At 42.6% G+C, this 18742-nt stretch overlaps 2 protein-coding genes across 2 annotated transcripts; both read right to left on the bottom strand.

Annotated features, from left to right (window-relative positions):
* Positions 1-9162: 9162 nt before the first annotated feature.
* Positions 9163-15113, bottom strand: LOC120421760 (uncharacterized; the record flags this gene model as incomplete). Its single annotated transcript, XM_039585032.2, has 2 exons — positions 9163-14661; positions 14720-15113. Coding segments are annotated over 2 exons (5139 nt in total), but the record flags the coding sequence as incomplete, so codon positions are not given.
* Positions 15114-15491: 378 nt separating this feature from the next.
* On the bottom strand, positions 15492-16317 carry LOC120421768 (uncharacterized). Its single transcript, XM_039585039.2, has one exon. It carries the CDS (start codon positions 16119-16121, stop codon positions 15618-15620), a length of 504 nt encoding a protein of 167 aa, XP_039440973.1. The 5' UTR covers positions 16122-16317; the 3' UTR covers positions 15492-15617.
* Between the last annotated feature and the right edge of the window lie 2425 nt (positions 16318-18742).

Below are 18742 nucleotides of genomic sequence, written 5' to 3'. Positions count from 1 at the left end.
GAAATGTTTAATTTTTCTACAAATACCAAAATTTAATGTTTCTTATTTCAAAATTTTAGACTTTTTAATTTTTTTTTGAATTTTCATTGGTTTAGATTTATTTTGTTTTTTTTTTTTTTTATTTTGATATTTTAATATTGCTTATTGCGAGATAAAATCACGTTTCTCCTTCGCTGTGACTGATTGGAGATTATAGCCGCCTTACTTCCGCAGTGTAAAAATCAGCAAATTGAACTGAAATTCTACGTTGATTTGGCTGTCGACTTGATTTGTTTTGAATATTTTCCAAAAAGTGAGCTGAAAACTCAAGGCAACCTTTGACAACAGCCAAAAATTTGTTCTGCGGCTGTCATGCGATCATTATCTTGCGGTCGTATCACCGCGCGTGAACTCTAATTATTGACGCCCGCGATAATATTTTTGGCATTGATACAGAGAAACCTCTTTTGACGCGGTGGCGTTACGCTTTTTGTTTCGTAGATTTCTCTTAAACCACCCTGTTAGACTGAAGTCCGGCGGTCGTGCGATTCGAAGCGTTATCTCTCAATGTCGATTGTGTCCTGCCATTTTCGAGCGTTTGTCGTGCGTTTTGATCAAATGTCAAAGGTGACATCTGCAGTTCGTGTTGGTTCTAGTAGGCTATGCAATTGGATGACAGTTCAATTTTTTTCAAAGACCGCCACGAAAAGTTTTTTTATGAGGGAAAATTAAAAAATAATTAAAACAAAAATAATTGATTGTGCAGATTCCGATGTGTTAATCCGGAAGGCGTCAGCGACGGGCTCGATGCTCAAAACAAAGCCTACGGTTCCAAATTCTGGGACTTTCTGAACCAGCAAAACGGTAAAATGCAAGAGGTAAATTCAGAATTATTTTTGATTCTCATCTATTGCTGACTCAAATCCTTGTTTCAGGAATCAAAATTTTCAAGCGACTCATCAAACTTCATCATCCAACATCCAGGAAATCTTTGGGACCTCGGATTACCAACTTTTTCTGCCAGTATGGCCAAGATTGTGGATTATTTGTTGTAAAAACAGGATAATAAAAATGTGTTGATCAAAACTTAATTATTTTCATTTAAACAACCCAAAAATCCGAAACGTAAGCATCAGAAAATCGCAGGACATTCTAAATAAAAAAGGCTCCGGAAAACGGCCCGACAATTCGGGCCGTTTTGTCGAGCCGTCGGACGGATTTCGGGCCGTTGTCGGCCCCGTCCGTCTGTCAGGGATACAATATTTTTGCAAGCTTCAAAAGGCGTTTTGTAGATCTGAACAAACCCTACAAATTGCTTTTAAAAGATTGCAGACATGTTGCGTCGTTTACTGTATCCCAGGATTTTTTGTTTGTTTAATTTTTGCAATTTTGTATTTTATATCTTTGAATTTTATATTCTTGAATTTTCAAATTTCTGTCCTTAAAATTTTTTTTATTTTAAACTTTTTTAATTTTTTAATTTCAAATTTTAAAATTGATGATGGTGAGAAATTTAACATTTATGATTCTTGTCATCTCTGAATTAGATTTTTGAATTTTATTTTTTACATTTTTGAATTATGAACTTATTAGTTTCTTATTTTTTATTTTTTTATTTCATAATTCTTAATTTTTTCATTTTTATAATTTTTAAAATAATTTTGTTTTTAATATTCAGAACTTTATAATTATTATTGAATATTTTAATTTAGAATTATTAGAATTTCTAAAATTGTATATATAAGGCGAGATATAAGGTCTTAAATTTTCTTTTTTGTTACCTGTTTTAGCATTTTCTATTTTTAAATTCCTGAATTCTCGATTAAATTTTCAAAAGGCCCTATCTGCATAGGAAACCCATGAGGGATAGGTTGTTTTGAAAATTTAATCTAGAATTTATATTTTTTTGATTTTTGAGTAGTTTTTCAATTTCCTAATTTTCGAATTAGGCTGTTGCAAATATTTTTCAAGGTTTGTGTTAACCACCGCTCCTCCTTCCCACTTCCGTTTACCTTTGAAAATTGGCCCGAATAAACAGTTGACAAAGAATATTATTTCAAAAAACTCCAAAATTTTAAAGCAAGCCCAAACACCTGAAATCAATGTTAAATGCGTGTAGAATAATGTTTTACATGTTTGGGGGTATTCAAAAAATCTTTTGAATGTAAGTGAGTTTTCAATGTACAAATCATTCATGATATTCGATCATTTTTTGAAAATTAATGATTGCAAAACAACTGGTGTAAAATGGATTCAAAAACACTTTATCCATTCAAATGATGAAACCATGGCTTATAATTTTGATTTATAAGTTTTACTATCTATTGTGCTATGCGATTCTATGACAATTTCCGGAATTCCATTTCCCGGAATGGACGTTTTCCGGAATGGACATTATCCGGAATGGACGATTTCCGGAATGGACGTTATCCGGAATGAAATTTCCCGGAATGGACGATTCCCGGAATGGACATTTCCCGGAAATTTAGTTTTTTTATATTACCTGATATGAGAATGAATGGAATCTTGCCTACTCGCTTACTTGTGGTTAAGAATTATTTAGTTTGTACCCCGTTGGTTTGACCTAGTCACATTGAAGGAACTCAATATTTTGACAACATGAATGATAAAAAGAAAGTAAAATTTTCGGACACTAACATTAGATGCTAGCGTTGACTATTGAAACAATACTTTATCAACCACCACGAGATGTAACAATGTAGATCGATAGATATTAGACAAACACTAGATGTTTTTAACATTCTTTCAATGTGTTGTTACTTAAGAATTTTCTCTTCTTTTGTTAGTCAGTTGACTTTTGTGAATAAATTCTACCAATTTTTAGTAGGTATTCAAAGAAGGGCAAACCTCAAGAAAATAAAAAGCTTTTCAGAAATTCAATGTATAATGTGTACTTTTTTGAGGTTTTCCCTTCTTTAAAATTACGCGATCTTTCATCAAAGTAATGGGATTTTATATAAGAATTTTCCCTTGTCTTGTTAATTCAACTAAATTTTACCTAGTTTTCATTAAAGGCTTCTGCACTATAAATCACTATAACTATAGGCAGTTGAACTCACAATCCAAAAGTCGTCAGTTCGAATCCCGGGTGGATGGAAGCTCAGGTGTAAAACGAGGTTTGCAATTGCCTCAAGAATCAAGCCTTCGGACACCTAGTTTCGAGTAGGACTCTCGCAATCGAGAACGTCAAGGCAATGCTGTAGAGCGAACAATTTATTTTATTTTTATTTACTATAAAAAAGAATGTTTATTTTCAAAGAAGGGACAACCTTGGGAAAACCTCTAGAAAATGAAAAGCTTTTAAGAAAATCAATGTATAATGTGTATTTTCTTGAGGTTTTCCCTTCTTTAAAAATACACGAACTTTTATCAATGTGATGGGATTTCGCGTAAGAGATTTCCCTTCTTGTGTTAATCAGTTAACTATTGTGACTAAATTCTACCAAATTTTACTATAAAGCAAGATGATTATTTTCAAAGAAGGGAAAACCTCTAGAAAATAAAAAGCTTAATACCCCGTTCGCACGGGCGAGTTATAGCCGGTTATAAGACCAAAAGTGGTTATAACTCTTAAAACCGGCTATAACTCTGGTTTTGCCCATACAACGAGCTGTCAGATTAAAACTGGTTATAAGAGTTATAACCAAGTTAAAACTGCTCGAATAGGAACTCGACTACTTGAAAACTGTTAGTAGGCTTTGGAAATATTTGCAAACGTCCGACATTGACAGGAACCAAACAACTTTTTTTTCCCATGTTTCTTAGCAAAAATTTATCGGTATCGGCACGTTTCAGTTCCATGGAGCGGACAGAGCACCGTGGCTAGTTCCTACTATCAAAAGGATTTGGTTTGAAATCTTTTTTTTTTATTGAGAGATTATCAGTTTGGAAGCATTTTCTTGATTCGATACGCCCTTGCAGATTTCACCCTGGATTCGTCGCTATTGCCCGCAGATCCAGTGCAGCCCAATTCCCAAAACCTGGACGTTTGCAAGATTTCCGTCCGTTTAGATCCGACATCGCCCAAGAAACGATCCAGTAGAAATCCGAATCCGCACTTTGCTCAGTGCTTGCTGTATAACTAGTTTCCCGATCTTCGTTTCTCCTATCAGAACGTCCGCACCAACAAGGCGTGGGGAGGTGGCCTAGATCCCGAAGCACTTGCCAAACCCCGGATTCAGCTGCTGCTCACGTAGTTCTCTTTGTCCGAGAAGCGCTTGCTACCCAGCTGAAGCACTACGGATCGGCCTTACCGTTCAAATTCATCAGATGCAGATCGGTCACAGATGCGGTCCAATGAATCGAGGATTTGGCGCGTCCTGGCAGGAACGACTGGGTCCTCTGACTCACTCTGGCGGACTTGATGCTCTGCTGCGGTTGCTGGTGACTCGCGGTGCTGCTTCTGTTGCTCGGCGGATGGACGCCGACGCAGACTATGCTGCCGATTATCGCGATCACGTGTGCTGCTTCTGGGAGGGCTCTCTGACCGCCCGGCACTAACGCTGCGCGTGTGCAAAACTCGTACGCTGGTGGTTATTCGCTGGGGAAACGTGGCACTCGAGCTTGGCATTTCCATACGCCGGTGAGGTCCACTAGCTAGGAGATTTCACGCGTCTCCTAGGGACGACCCACCAGCCGATCGTGCGTCGAGCTATAGGTGCCGGCCACGTGTCGCGAGTCGATCGCCGGATGGGTTGGATGCTGACGAACGTCGATGGTGGTCCAGCGGCTCAAGGTCGAAGACGAAGACCTCTACGGACGACACCACGAGGCTGGTTTCTCGTAGACGAGCGCGTCCTGTGGCTCAGAGGGGATGGGGTGGCATCCTACGGACTCTCGGCGGACATGCACGGTTCGTTCGCTGTGCGAGCTTGCTTGGGCTGCTCCGATCGAGGCTCCGATGTGAAGCACGCGGTGTCATGGTGCTTGGTTTCCCTGTTCTGCACCGCGTTGTAAAATGTTCGCAGGTGCTAGTGGGATGTAGAATCTACCGGAAAACCCTTCGCCACGTTAGTTTTGACTCATTGATAATGTTTATATGTGTACTTGTTCAAAGTTTTCAAACGCGGTTTTTGGTATCTACCTACATAGACATAGGGGGGGGGGGGGTCTAAGCAAGTGTGACATTGCATGTAATAAATAAGTATAGGAAAAGCGTGACAAAGGGGGCATTTTGGCAGATTTAAACGTTCCGTACTTTATGGACAAAGCCGAGGATAGGGGTCAAATTGTTAAGCGCAAAATCTGATTCAAAACAACGTTCTGTTTCCATAATTCGTAACGACGGGCTGGGACAACGGTCGTCGATCCGGTAGATGAACGCGTAGCTATAGTATTTTTCGTCCAAAGCTAGCGTTTTTCTGAAGGTGTGCGTTTCGCCCTCCAAGATTAAACCAAACATTGCAACAGGGAGAACATGGGCACATGAACGTCGAGTGCAACGTTGGCCCAGGCGAGTAGCTAATTGTTTAGATATTCGAAAAGAAACTACCGTATCGCAATTGTCGGAGATGTCTCGATGCTCGTGAGTGGGTGGTCGGCATCTTAGTCGCGAAGTCTGTAGGTTTTAAATCTGTTTTCTTCCTTTTCAATCGAAACAACAGCGGATGGGGACGGGTGAACCGGAAGGGGAAGGGGGGGGGGGGGTTATGGTATTGTTTAATCGACTTTATCAAAGCTATTTGTGTTCCTTCTCTTGACGCGACCCGGGCGGTCTCCTCCGGAGGCGACTTGAACACAGATGTGTCACAGACGGATATTGATCCGCGGACGAGGTGCTAGAACTTAACAACTTGAACACGTTTGATCTTCAGGCGACCTTCCAGTAAGTTGTCGATCTTGAGATCAAGCGCGTAATACAGGACTTGTCCAACTCTCAACAGCAGGGTGAAACTTAGGAACAGAAGATTATCGCCCTTCTCCTTGACCGTTAACAGCCCACGGGCCACTTTCCGGATTTTGTTCAGCGTGTACATGACGCGTCAGGCTTCGTGACGTCAAGTCAGATCTCAGCTTGGGAGCGCGGGTCGTGGAGAACTCAGAAGTAGTTTTCCGGAAACATATTTATAGAAAATATACCAGAAAAGAGTTCCTCCAAGAAACCGATGACAGCATGCCTAGCATAGAGAAGGCTTCCTAAAATTGAATTACGGGTTACTTATAATACGGGTTGGACCGCAAGTTGTATTACCTTTTTGATGATGTAATAATTTGTTAGCGTGGAAAGGTCAAACAGCAAGTCAGTATCGACGAGATCAATTCAATCCATCAATAATTCCAGTTTAGGTTCAATTCATCGCAAAGAGTCTCAAACCAAGTTTACTCAGCTTGTACGAGCGGATATCCAGCGTGATTATTTTCGGGACAGTGCTTCCGTTCCGTTCCGTGTTCCGTCACGTTGTCGAGGGATTTGATAGCATGCTCCTGTTTGCCTGGAGGAGAGTTTGTACATTCACAATATCCGGGACATGAAGGTGGTTCACACGATCTGGGACACGCCGCATAACACGACGGGGCTGTGCGCGCTCGCTTCGGTTTCGAACCATTACTATGCTAGATAGGCAATGCGAACTTTGGGGAAGTGCCGATCGAAACCGTTAACCTGAATGCCAAGACAATGATTCCGGCGCACGATTCTCCACTGGCGGCGATTGCGTTCAGTCAGATGGGCACGAAAGTGGCGAAGGCCAGCGAGAAGGGCACGGTGATTCGGGTGTTTTCGGTGAACGATGGTTTCGAAGCTGTTCGAGTTCCACCGGCGCTTGGAACGGTGCGTGTCGATTGCGTCGCTTGCGTTCAGCATCTGCTCCAAGTATCTGTGCTGCAGTTAGAGCTGGAACGCAAAAAAAAACCAGGCCCTTACCGAAAAAAGGTGCAGTGGTAATGCTACAGGCATAACCATAATGACGAAGAACTTCGGACACAAACGTATATGAAAAGTTTTAAGAATTATGATTTGCATTCCTTCATATTTAGTCCATTGAATAATTTTATGAAATTCATAAAGGGGGATTTAATGTTGGATTTTATTTATTTATAAACAATTATTTGTTTAAGAATCACTCTTTCGTGATTTCCGGTGCAATAGTCCTGAATAGAACAGATGTATATGAAATTCTGAGAGCAGAACTAGAATTGATTCAAAATCTTCCAGTCGTGAGATATCCGTCCGTTAATTTCCTTACGGAAGTATGAATGGTTAATCTGGAACGAAATAAAGTAATAGCACGGGTCCCCCACAGACCGTTATTATGAAGAAAAAATTTCCACCCAAACCAATGATTGGACATGGTTTCTGGGACCATTCTGCACCTCTGGGCCAAGTTTCAAAATATTTGCCGGCAGAAATTTTGAATACGGTCAGTTTTAGTATTTTTAGTTGAAATTAAGGGGAAATCGCATGTAAAATGCATAGGAAAACTTCAAAGTTTCAATGTTTAAACTCTAAAACGTTACTGATCATGGTTTTAAATTGTACTTACATGTAGCAAAATGATATAAAACGATTTACGGAACTGACTTAGCCGGATTAAGCCGTAGTTAAGTGACTTAAGTACATTATTTACAAGTTTATATCTAAATATTTTTTAAAAACTCCTACATTAGGCAATTTTAAGTCTAGGGAGACTAGATTGCATAAAAATAATTAAAATGGGGTGACTTTGAGCCAAGGGGTGACAATGTACAAAAGATTGTTTTGATAAGCATTAAATTTATGTCAATATTTGGTTGTAGAATGCTTAATTTGGTCTATTTATGTTCCCAAACCCAAAAATAATTTGTTGATATTGCTTCGCAGATCGCAAATTAATATGTTTGAATAAGCCTATTGATTTTAAATCGCCTATAAGTGACAGATTTAAAAATGATGCGCACATGTTCCAGTTCTGAATCGATTCGTTCTGAATACCAATAAAAGAAAAACAATTTTGTGACGTGGCAAGTTTGTAGCATTGCATTAATAATAAAATTTTATTTTTTTTTGTTTTAAAACGTTTAGAAATTTGAACCATACGAATGAAAAGCAGTGAGTATTTCAGCTATAATTTAGCTCAAACATTTTTGTTGCCCTGTATAATGATTATAATTAGCAAAAGTTTAATGGCACAACTTCCCACAGGATTAATATCTCAAACTAATTATGATTTTGCAAAATTGCAGGTAATCATCATAAAAACTGTATTTTATAATTGATTAATGTATTGTTGATACAGTTTGATCATCAATGAAATTCATCAAAACTTATTATTGATCAGCAAGTACTTTTACTGATAATATATTTAGTAAAACAAAACCTACTCCTGTCTAATGTGAAAACACAACCACTAATACACTATTTTAACAATCCCGACATATCTTAAGAAAATGTGAAAATAGTATAGTCTAATATGTATAGGTTATTGAACTTATAAATATTTACATATGAAGGACGATGTAAGTTTTCAATGTAGTTTGTGTCTTAAAACTCTTGTCAGGCTAGGTTCTTATTTAACTTTTTATGGAATTTTCCAAAATTGTGGGAGAGGACAACAATATTTGCAACGAGTAATCCTTACAATTCAAGCTTATCGAGCTTGTTTTTAAGCTATTTAGTTATTAAACAAACGTAAAATTTGGTACAATGTCACCCCTTGGCTCAAAGTCACCCCATTTTAATTATTTTTATGCAATCTAGTCTCCCTAGACTTAAAATTGCCTAATGTAGGAGTTTTTAAAAAATATTTAGATATAAACTTGTAAATAATGTACTTAAGTCACTTAACTACGGCTTAATCCGGCTAAGTCAGTTCCGTAAATCGTTTTATATCATTTTGCTACATGTAAGTACAATTTAAAACCATGATCAGTAACGTTTTAGAGTTTAAACATTGAAACTTTGAAGTTTTCCTATGCATTTTACATGCGATTTCCCCTTAATTTCAACTAAAAATACTAAAACTGACCGTATTCGAAATTTCTGCCGGCAAATATTTTGAAACTTAGCCCAGAGGTGCAGAATGGTCCCAGAAACCATGTCCAATCATTGGTTTGGGTGGAAATTTTTTCTTCATAATAACGGTCTGTGGGGGACCCGTGAATAGATTAATTCCAGATTGTTCTTTTTGTGTTGCATTTCATTAGTTTGCTTTGGTTTGATTTGCGATGAGTAATTCTTTCGTGAGATATTTGGTGGTCCTGAAAAGGACCGTTTGTTTTGAGTGCCCTGAAAAGAAAATTTGATTAGTGGTGATCCTGGGGCTGTCGTCTGTGGTGTTTTTGGGATGTTCGTCCTTCCTGTCATTCGTCCTTCCTGTCGCTCGTCCTTCCTGTCAATCGTCATCGTTATAGTGGGTTTAAATCTGAAAATAAATGGATGATCTCTGCAAAGATCTCGATCGGTAGATTTGTTGAAATTAGTAGAGGTGTTATTTATGTGAATTCGTATGTATGTGTGTATATGTTTACGTGTATGTGTGATTGTATGTGTGTGTAGAAGAGTTTAAATATTTAATCAATGGGAGAAATATCATTGGGTGGTGGAAAAGGAGGGGGGGGGGGATTTAAGTGTAACATAACTTAGTTTTAAAGTATGCACTGTTCACTTCAGCTTAACCTATTATGTACATTTCATTGGATCCCTATGTGTTTGTGTATTATTGTAAGGGGAAGGAGGTTATGTAGTTGTGTCAATGTCTCAATAGTAACAATGAATTCAATTTGACCTTAATCTAATAAATGAACAGTTCATTGTGAGTGTGTGTTAGTGTCAGTGAGGTTAGAATTTAACAATAAATTTTCTTCTTCGGTTTCATTTTTGTCTTCTGTAGGTGTAGATGCTGTTGTCAAATCCAGGTTGTAGTTGTTGTAGTCGAATCCAGGTTGTAGTCAAATCCAGGTTATAGTTGTGCGCAATCAGTCATGCGCAGAGGACAGCTGTTCAGATCGCCTGAGATGGTTCGGATGCTGCTGGTCTTAGGAGAGACAACATCGGCCGATGATAAGAGAAATATGCAATGTACCGCGTGACCTCCACCGTCATGTTCTTTGTGAACGTAAGGTCAAGAGCTGTACCACCAAGTGTGGTCGTCTTCTTCGTATCATTGCACAAACTCAGCATGAAATGTTCTCGCATATAACCCACGAAGTCTGCACTATCCTGCTTGGTGATGTCAAGATTGAAGTCTCCGGTAACCACCATTGGCGTATCCACATAGGCAGTACGAATCAAATTGCGAGCAAGGAACCATATTTTCTGCTTCGTTGTGGTTCCTGGGGAGATGTATACTGATACCAGCAGTACTTCAGTACCCATCACCATCACCTTTGCTGCACAAATATCTCCGTACTTTTCTGCCTTGCCGAATTCTTGGTCGCGTTCGTTGCCCACCACTTCAAGCGTATGAGGGACTGCCAAGGTAGTATCCGGATCGGTCGTATTCTGGTAGATTGCAACACCTCCCGATCGCACACCAACCCGCTTCGATTGGATGATACAGGTAAACCCTTCTATTTCCTCTGAGGAGTGGTCATCCAGCCACGTCTCACTCAGTGCTAGAAAGTGAACCTTGGGAAGTATGGGATCGGTGGTTATATCCAACTTGTGAGCTCTCAAACTCTGTACGTTGATGGTCATCAACGTGGTGGCAGGTCCGCTGCTCTCTAAGACCTCACCCACTTCGTCCACAATGGTGCGCAAACGGTTATTCTGCAAACGCTTGTACTCGTTACGCAGTTCTCGCATTTTTGGGCTGTCACAGCCTTTCGCATGGTGGAACTTGAAGTCTCCCTTTGAGTTGGTCAAAAAGAGGCCCTGCAGCGACTTCACACGTGATAAACCGACGTACACCATTTGCTGATCCTGGGACTTATCATAGTCGTACACAATCTTATCAAAGGTTCCACCTTGAGATTTGTGTATGGTAAGGGCATTAGCTGGTACAACCGGGAACTGTATGCGCTTGCATTTAATGCGGTTACCCAGATCGATGTTTGCGGATCGCTTCACGATTGGAGTCCAATCTGACTGCAAGATGTCGGGTCGTGTGCGTATCATAGGCTCCACCTCTTTCCTCGCAATGATCCCGATCTGCGCGTTTTCAAATTTGATCCAAAGTCTCATGATGCGATCCTCTGAGTCATCAACGCCCTCTTCGACATACATCAAGTCCCCAATTGCACCATTCACTATGCCATCTTCCACATTGACATTTGTGGTGACCATGTAAGGCATTCCAGGACAGAACTTAGTTGTATACTGCAAACCTGCCGTTTCAGCCAGACTCATCTTGTAGAGTTTGATACGAGCAGTTGCCAGTTGCTCTGCAGTCTTGTATCCCACAAAGGTGTCGTCTGCTGTGTAATCTAGCCCGTCAATGTTTCTCAGCGCTTCGTTGTTGTAGCTGGTTACGTCAATGTTCCGATGGAACAGTCGTACCGCCCCGCTAGTGTCCTCCTTGCTCAGATCCTCTTTTGTGAAGAAACGGCTCTCGATCAGTTTGGTTTCATCGGCGGTCAGTTTCAGCCCATTACCAATCTTGGTAAGAATGTCCGAAAACTGCTTATCCGCCTGACGCATAACCCGTTTGAGCTCGTGAAACATCAACGATTGCCACACCACAGCGCCACATATGGTGTTAGACGGAGGCTTGAACACGGCGCGAGCATTGACTGGGGGCAACTGCATCACATCTCCACTCACCAACACATTCACACCTCCATATGGAACATCATAGATCATGTAAACATCCTGGAGGCGTATGTGTGCGGTATTCAGGGTGTGGGCGCCAACCATGCTGACCTCATCGATGATGTGAAACTTGATATTCTGCATCTCGTTCCTGTACATCTGGAGCGTTTCGAAATTCATCTTCGTTGCCTGGCGAGACATGGTGATGTGGTAAGCGTGGTGCAGGGTGGTTCCACCAATTGCGCTGGCTGCTTTTCCAGTCGAAGCTGAAGCTACATACGCGTTGTCGCGGGAGTTGTGAGTTTGGCTGTACCGATTGATCGTTTCCATAAGCGCACGCAATACGAAGGTTTTGCCGCTTCCTGCCGGACCGGTCAAGAAAACCTGCAGCGGCTCGTGCTCTTCGTAGCAATGCATCAGATGGATTACGTGCAGAATCAATGCCCGTTGCTCTGCATTCGTAGCTCGCATCATCTCACAATATGCCTCCTTCGACAACACGTTTGTGCGTTGCTTGATGACAGATCTTAAACCTCTTGTGGGCAGCAGCTCAAAGTCATCATTATTCGGCTGCATGATGACTGTCCGCACCAGCTCGTCGTGCTTTTCGGTTGCTGCGTTGTTCTCCGCTCCATCCTCCAAGTTCGCAATAGTGCGCAGATACTCCTCGACCGTTTGCTCCATATTCAACTCACAGTCGTATTCCTTACGCTTTGCCAAGAGTTGTTCCTCATGCAAATCGTACAACTGGAGGAACTTATTGTGGTCGAGAACATCCACCACCTCATTACGAAATGGCAGAAACAGGAGAACAGATTCGCGCTTATACTCAGTAAGCTCGCTCATACCGAATCCGCGCCAACGCAGCACCCTTGGCTGTGTCCTTTTCTTGTAGCTCTTTTTACCTCTTTCCTGAGAATACCAAGCTACGAACTCAGCCAAGCAGACGTCTTCCAGGCCTTCACGCTCTTCGTACTTCTCGATGATGTTCTTGTTCCACACATCTGTCGAGTCATCGCCAACTCCTTCTGCATCCATGGTCTTGAAGTGCTTCCTGCTTCTTGTCCGGTCTTGGGGCCACGCAGTTGGAATGAACTCAACTTTCTTACTTGCCTCGGACATCGGCAATCGCAGTAGGAACCAGGCTGCTTCCTGAGCGCACATCTCCACGGCTCCAAGCATCTTCAGGCTGATCTTCTTCAGCATCTCGCCGTAGTCCATCTCGGGGTTCTGCTCTTGCATGAGGATCAGCTCTCGGTGCAATCCACTAACACCACGATTGGACTTGTTGACGTACTCTACCAGGTAGTGGCAAAGTTTCTTTTCGTCAACAATAAACTGGAGATCCATGTTCGAACGCAGCTTGTCCGCAATCCATGCGTTGAACGGATTCGTTCGCAGTTCCTTTTCATCCATCGAGCGCTTGTAGAAGACCGTAGGCTGTTTCAGCGATGCACGAACTACATCCAGGTAGTACTCGTATGTACACTCGCAGTGGGCCAGATAGTCCTCAATCGTATCGAATACCATTGTTGCCAGGACATCACGCATTTCCTCAGCGCGTTTCTTCAACTCTTTGCGGCGACTGTCGTCAGCCTTAAGAGGAAGCAGGACCCGTTGTTCTTTCATGGGCCAGTACGGTATATTGAACCGACAGCGCTTTTCCCCTCGCTTTGTGCAAGTGAACGTGCAACGATGAACCTGCTTAGTAGCCGTCTGCGTGGGAAGGTCCTCGAATCTAATGGAAGTGATGGTGTTGATCAGTTCCAGAGTAGCAGGCATGTGCTCGGAAGCAGGTTCCTTGGGATCGTTGGCGAGCCAAAGCACTGCATGGCAGTGGGGACTACCGCGATGCTGGAACTCAATCCGTTTGAAGTAATCGACGACGTAGTACTTCCCGAACGGACTATGAGTTTTCGAACCCAAGATCAAGAGGATGACTTCGATCAGCTTGTTGAAATAGAGGCAGCACGTGACTGGATCTTCACTGACCAATACTGCTCTTTGAAGTGCTGTTAGTTGCTCCATCGGTTCTGTCAAGTCGATCCTGTTCTCTTGATCCGAGAGCTTGTACAGTATCTTCAGCAGTTCGGGCCAGTGAGTCTCGTTAGCACTCATAGTCAAGAAAACCGTTGGCTTTCCCAGCTGTCGAATCATGGCGAACAAATCTTTCTCCCGTATCTGCCAGTACAATGCCGAGTTCGGAATCGATTTCAGCCACGCGAAGTTCCTCTCGATAAGGCTCTGCATGAACTGCGGGTCACTGAGTTGAGCACGGGTCACATTGTTCGTACCTTGGACCCTAAAGGAGCTCGAAACTCCATCGTGAACCCGAAGACGCATGATCTTAACACCCATGTACAGGATGTGAGTCGGCTTTGCTCCACGCCGGTCACGTCGTCTAGTTTCACTGGTAGCCTTATCGTAAGGAGTAACGCGAACCCCTTTCCTGTACGATCGTATTTTTCCTTGGTAGATTCCGGGAAAAGAAAGCTCTTCTGCATACTGATCGTACACGATGGAAGTCGGCATTCGGTTCTGACCAGGAGCAATATTTAGACTCATGTCCTCGTTCCATAAGACGGTCTGTTGCTGTCCTGTGAACAATTCCGCTTCAGTTTCGAGTACGTCAAGTGCAATTTGGTCGTTCTGCTGGGGAATTCTTGGGACATCTCTTGGGACATCCACGACTTCCGATACTTCCAGCTCAACCATTTCCTCACCGTCAGTACCTTCTGGTACATCTGGTTCTATGAGGCTTTCATCCAAAACGATACCTTCGCGCTTATACAACGGAGTGTTGATAAGATAGCGAAGCCATGCTTTAACGACAGACTTCTTGACATATCCCTGCAGGTAGTTGGACTTGTGGATCAATTGCTTTTTAATGCAAACATTAAAGGCGTAATCATCCTCCAATTGACGCGGAAGCATCCGAACCATCTCGTTGACATCAACAGGGACATTTATAATCTGCCCGATGATTGTGTAGCTTCCTAAAATTTCAAAGCACGTCACCAACTACAAAATTCAAAGTTGATAAACAATTTTCACCTCGCGCATGACTGAGCCGACGAATTTGCATGAACGGCAGCCTTGGCGCAATCAACCGCTCGGTGATCGGATCCAGTGGTGGAAGGTTCGCTGGCTTCTCCGGGTAGGTAAATCCGTTCGATGTGGACAAAGTGGGTACTTTTCCATTCCTCAGAGAGTTGTGGCAGGTCTGGCACACCTTGAATCCCGCGACTGACTCAAAGTGGCCTGCCTCGACCAACACTCTCCCGCCATCGCTTGTGATGGACCTCAAGTCATTGCTGAACCAGATGCGTTCACAAACATTGCAATAATCACCCAGTTTGTTGTCGGTAAACTTTTTGTGAAAAGCAATGTCGGCCTTCGCGCAATCTGGCTTGCCACCAGCTGTGGCAGTCGTACCCGTCTCTACAAAACATTAAACAATTGGGGATAATATTGAAAGACCTCCCTAAGTTACCCAGACTTACCCTGACTATTGGGTACTGATACCTGAGAGGACTCGTTCAGAGCGGAACGAGTCGGTACGATTCCTGTAAGATACAGGAAGATCTAAATAGTTGCTTTTGATTGTATAATATTAAACCCAAAATTCAAAGTTAGACAGTGCGTAGAACAAATGCCTATCTCATGCTAAAACTCTAAAACAGATTATTTTTATTGGCTATATTAACTGTGTTTGTTTTAAGAACAAAATTAAATTATTCTGCCAACTAAATTCATATTCATACGTTAAAATATCCGCTTTATACGGAGAAAATTCATTTCAAGAACACAAATTGTGCATGCAATGTGAAAACTTTCAAACATGATCAGCATTATATTGCTAAGTTGTAAAATTTTGTTGAATTTAGCGAAAGTTAAAAATCTTGGTTTCACAGTTTGGCGTTATCTTGTCTTAAAAGAATAGACAATAAAATTAAAGCAAATCTTTGTTCTGCAGTTTATCACTTTTTGCTAAAAACTCACCAAGAAATGTCTCGGAATCGGCCTGGAACGTGCCCCTTCCAGAACCCGACGGAATCTGTACCGGGTCAGGTCGTGGGTAGAACCGTACTGGCCCCGTGCTCGGGCCGGGCATCGGCTCCAAATTCACAGTTGCTGCTGGGTTACCGGCCGCTACTGTACCTCCTCGCTCGGCCTCCTCTTGCGCTTTCAGTTTCTTCCGCTGGCGGAATTCCCTGACGCGCTCAGCGCTCGTCTTGGCAGGCCTCCGCGGTTTCGGTGCCTTGATCTCCTCTTCCTCCTCCATCTCCTGCTCTCCCTCCTCCTTCTCCATCTCCTGCTCTCCCTCCTCATCACGATCAGCAATCGTCTCCTCAGCTTGCCTCAGTGGCGCCACCACTCTGTTCTCCTTCTCTCTCTCCTCACGCTTCCGCTTGCGATGACTCGCAAGGTATTTCGCCGCCAGGTGTCGTGACATCCTCACTAGCTGAATGCCAAGAGCAAAGTGTTTGCAGTTTTGCGGGCGATATTTCTTATATAGTTGCGCAAAAATATACTCTCTCCCTCTCTTTCTCTCCCTCCCTCTCTCTCTACCCCCATCTCTCTCCCTCACACACAATCACACACACACACACACACACACACACACACACACACACACACACACACACACACACACACACACACACACACACACACAATCACACACACACACAATCACACACACACACAATCACACACATACACAATCACACACACACACACACACACACACACACACACACACACACAAATCGACCATGTGGCCTTTTGGCAGGCAATTCATTTTGAAATTGAAGAATCACTCTTTCGTGAGGGTTTTGTTGGCCCTGAAAAGGGCCGTTTGATTTTATAAGCGGTGCTCTTCTTCTCTCCTCTGCTGGTGCTGCTCTTCCCCTCTGCTCTGCTGGTGCTGCTCTTCTTCTCTGTCGGTGTTGCTGCTGCTGCTGCTCCGCGGTTCGACCTTCACTCGTCGGTAGTCCGGATAGAATGAAGAGGCTTCTGCGCTGGGATTTTTCTTTTATACTTTCGCGCGACCCAGATTTTGCGCTGGAGGGTGGAGTCTCGATTGACGTAGGAGGTTCATACGTCCCCAATTCGGGCGCATAAGTATTAGTGCTTTGCAGAGACTCGGTTTCAATCTGCGAGCATCCATTAGGTGAGGTGATTTTGTCTCGCCACTCGTCGTTTTGCTTGGGCGATGTGCTAGTCGCTTTTTGTCGTCAAATGCAAACAATTTTGCCTGCCACTTGCAAGGAAAGAATTTCCAAGAGCTTTGATTGTGTGCAAAATTGAGCCAAGGCAAAAAATTGTCAAATATTTTATAATTTTATTCTTTCTCAGTCCACATTCTTCAGGCGACCGAAATCAGTCATGGATTTGTTTTAAAATTTAGATAAAATGCGGTAGATGAGACAGTGAGTGTGTGTGTGTGTGTGTGTGTGTGTGTGTGTGTGGGCTTGCAAATTTTACTGTGTTTGTGTGTGTCTGTGTGTTTGTTACAGTAAATGACGAGCAGCAAAATCAAATGTAAATTAAAGGAATTAGAAACATTTACCCATTTTTAGCCAATTTTGCTTCTCATTAGTAAGTGCATTTCCACCTCCCCTTCACAAAAACAATTTTAGATTTGAAGAATAACTCTTTCGTGATTGTGTTGTTGGCCCTGAAAAGGGCCGTTTGAATTCATAAGCGGTGTGCCGGCAGATTTACAATGCAATCCGCGACTGATCCGGGACAGTTCCGGCTGTTTTTCAGCTTTTACTTTTTCTTCCTTGTTGGCCCGAACGAGAGTGAAGAACACTTGAAGTTGCTCTTCTTCTCTGCTGCTCTCCTCTGCTGGTGTTGCTCTTCTTCTCTGCTGCTCTCCTCTGCTGGTACTGCTGCTGCTGCTGCTGCTCCGCGGTTCGACCTTCACTCGTCGGTAGTCCGGATAGAATGAAGAGGCTTCTGCGTTGGGATTTTTCTTTTATACTTTCGCGCGAGCCAGATTTTGCGCTGGAGGGTGGAGTCTCCATTGACGTAGGCGGTTCATGCGTCCCCAATTCTGGCGCATAAATATGATTGCTTTGCAAGCCATTCTTAACTCATTCGAACGGAACGAAGCAGCAAACAACGAGCAGCGAGCAAAGCCAGCAGAATGGACGATGTACATGGCAACTTTGCACCATTATTTGGGCTGCCTCCCATTGACCCTCGGACGGAAATGTTAATTTCCCCCAGAATTCCATTCGTTTTCATCCGACCGCACAACTGCGGTGATCGGATTAAATGTGCTGGAAATTAATATTTCCTTTTCCTTCAATTATATAAAATCAAACGGCCCTTTTCAGGGCCATAAAAATATTCACGAAAGAGTTATTCTTGTCAATTCTAAATTAAGGTTAACATTATTTATTTTGCGTAAATTTTCACTGAGCCTAATCATTATATTTACAACATTTAAAAAACCACTGCAACCACTTGCATGTTGAAATTATCATGTGCTGTGTGTGTGGCAAGCAAGCAAAATCAAAAGTCGAAATTTATTACAGTCGACTCTCTGGCTGTCGATCTTCTCGATATCAATAATTCTCCATCTATCGATGAATTCTTCAGTCCCTTCAATCTGCATACTTCAATTATCTTCATTCCTCGATATTTTTCCTTGCTTGAAGGATCTCTTCCTCGACGGTCCCTTGGATTCTGTTTGCATTAAAAATCTCTTCCGGTTGTCAATAATTTCACTTTCTCATGGCTTGCATAGACATTTTTCTTGGCGAAACGAAGCTTTGAAGGGTATTTGACATTAGTTTGTTTTTGTTTGATGGACGTTGCCATGTTTCTCTCCCATAGCTGGGTCGTTCTGTAAACTGATGATTCTCTTCCTCGACGGTCCCTTGGATATTGACAACCAGAGAGTCGACTGTACTTTCACTTCTGCTCTGCAGAGCGCTTAAATTATGAAGCATTATGACGCCTAGCGTCGCAGGTTTGAAATCGGGCTGCTTGAATTTTTGACCGTCGCAGATTTGAGGTCCCCTGGTGGTGACCGCTGCTTCTGCAAACGCTCATTCGACG

Source organism: Culex pipiens, chromosome 3 (assembly GCF_016801865.2).
Source record: "Culex pipiens pallens isolate TS chromosome 3, TS_CPP_V2, whole genome shotgun sequence".
NCBI lineage: Eukaryota > Metazoa > Arthropoda > Insecta > Diptera > Culicidae > Culex > Culex pipiens.
The sequence above is the reverse complement of the archived record's forward strand: the minus strand, read 5'-3'. Positions and strand labels throughout refer to the sequence as shown.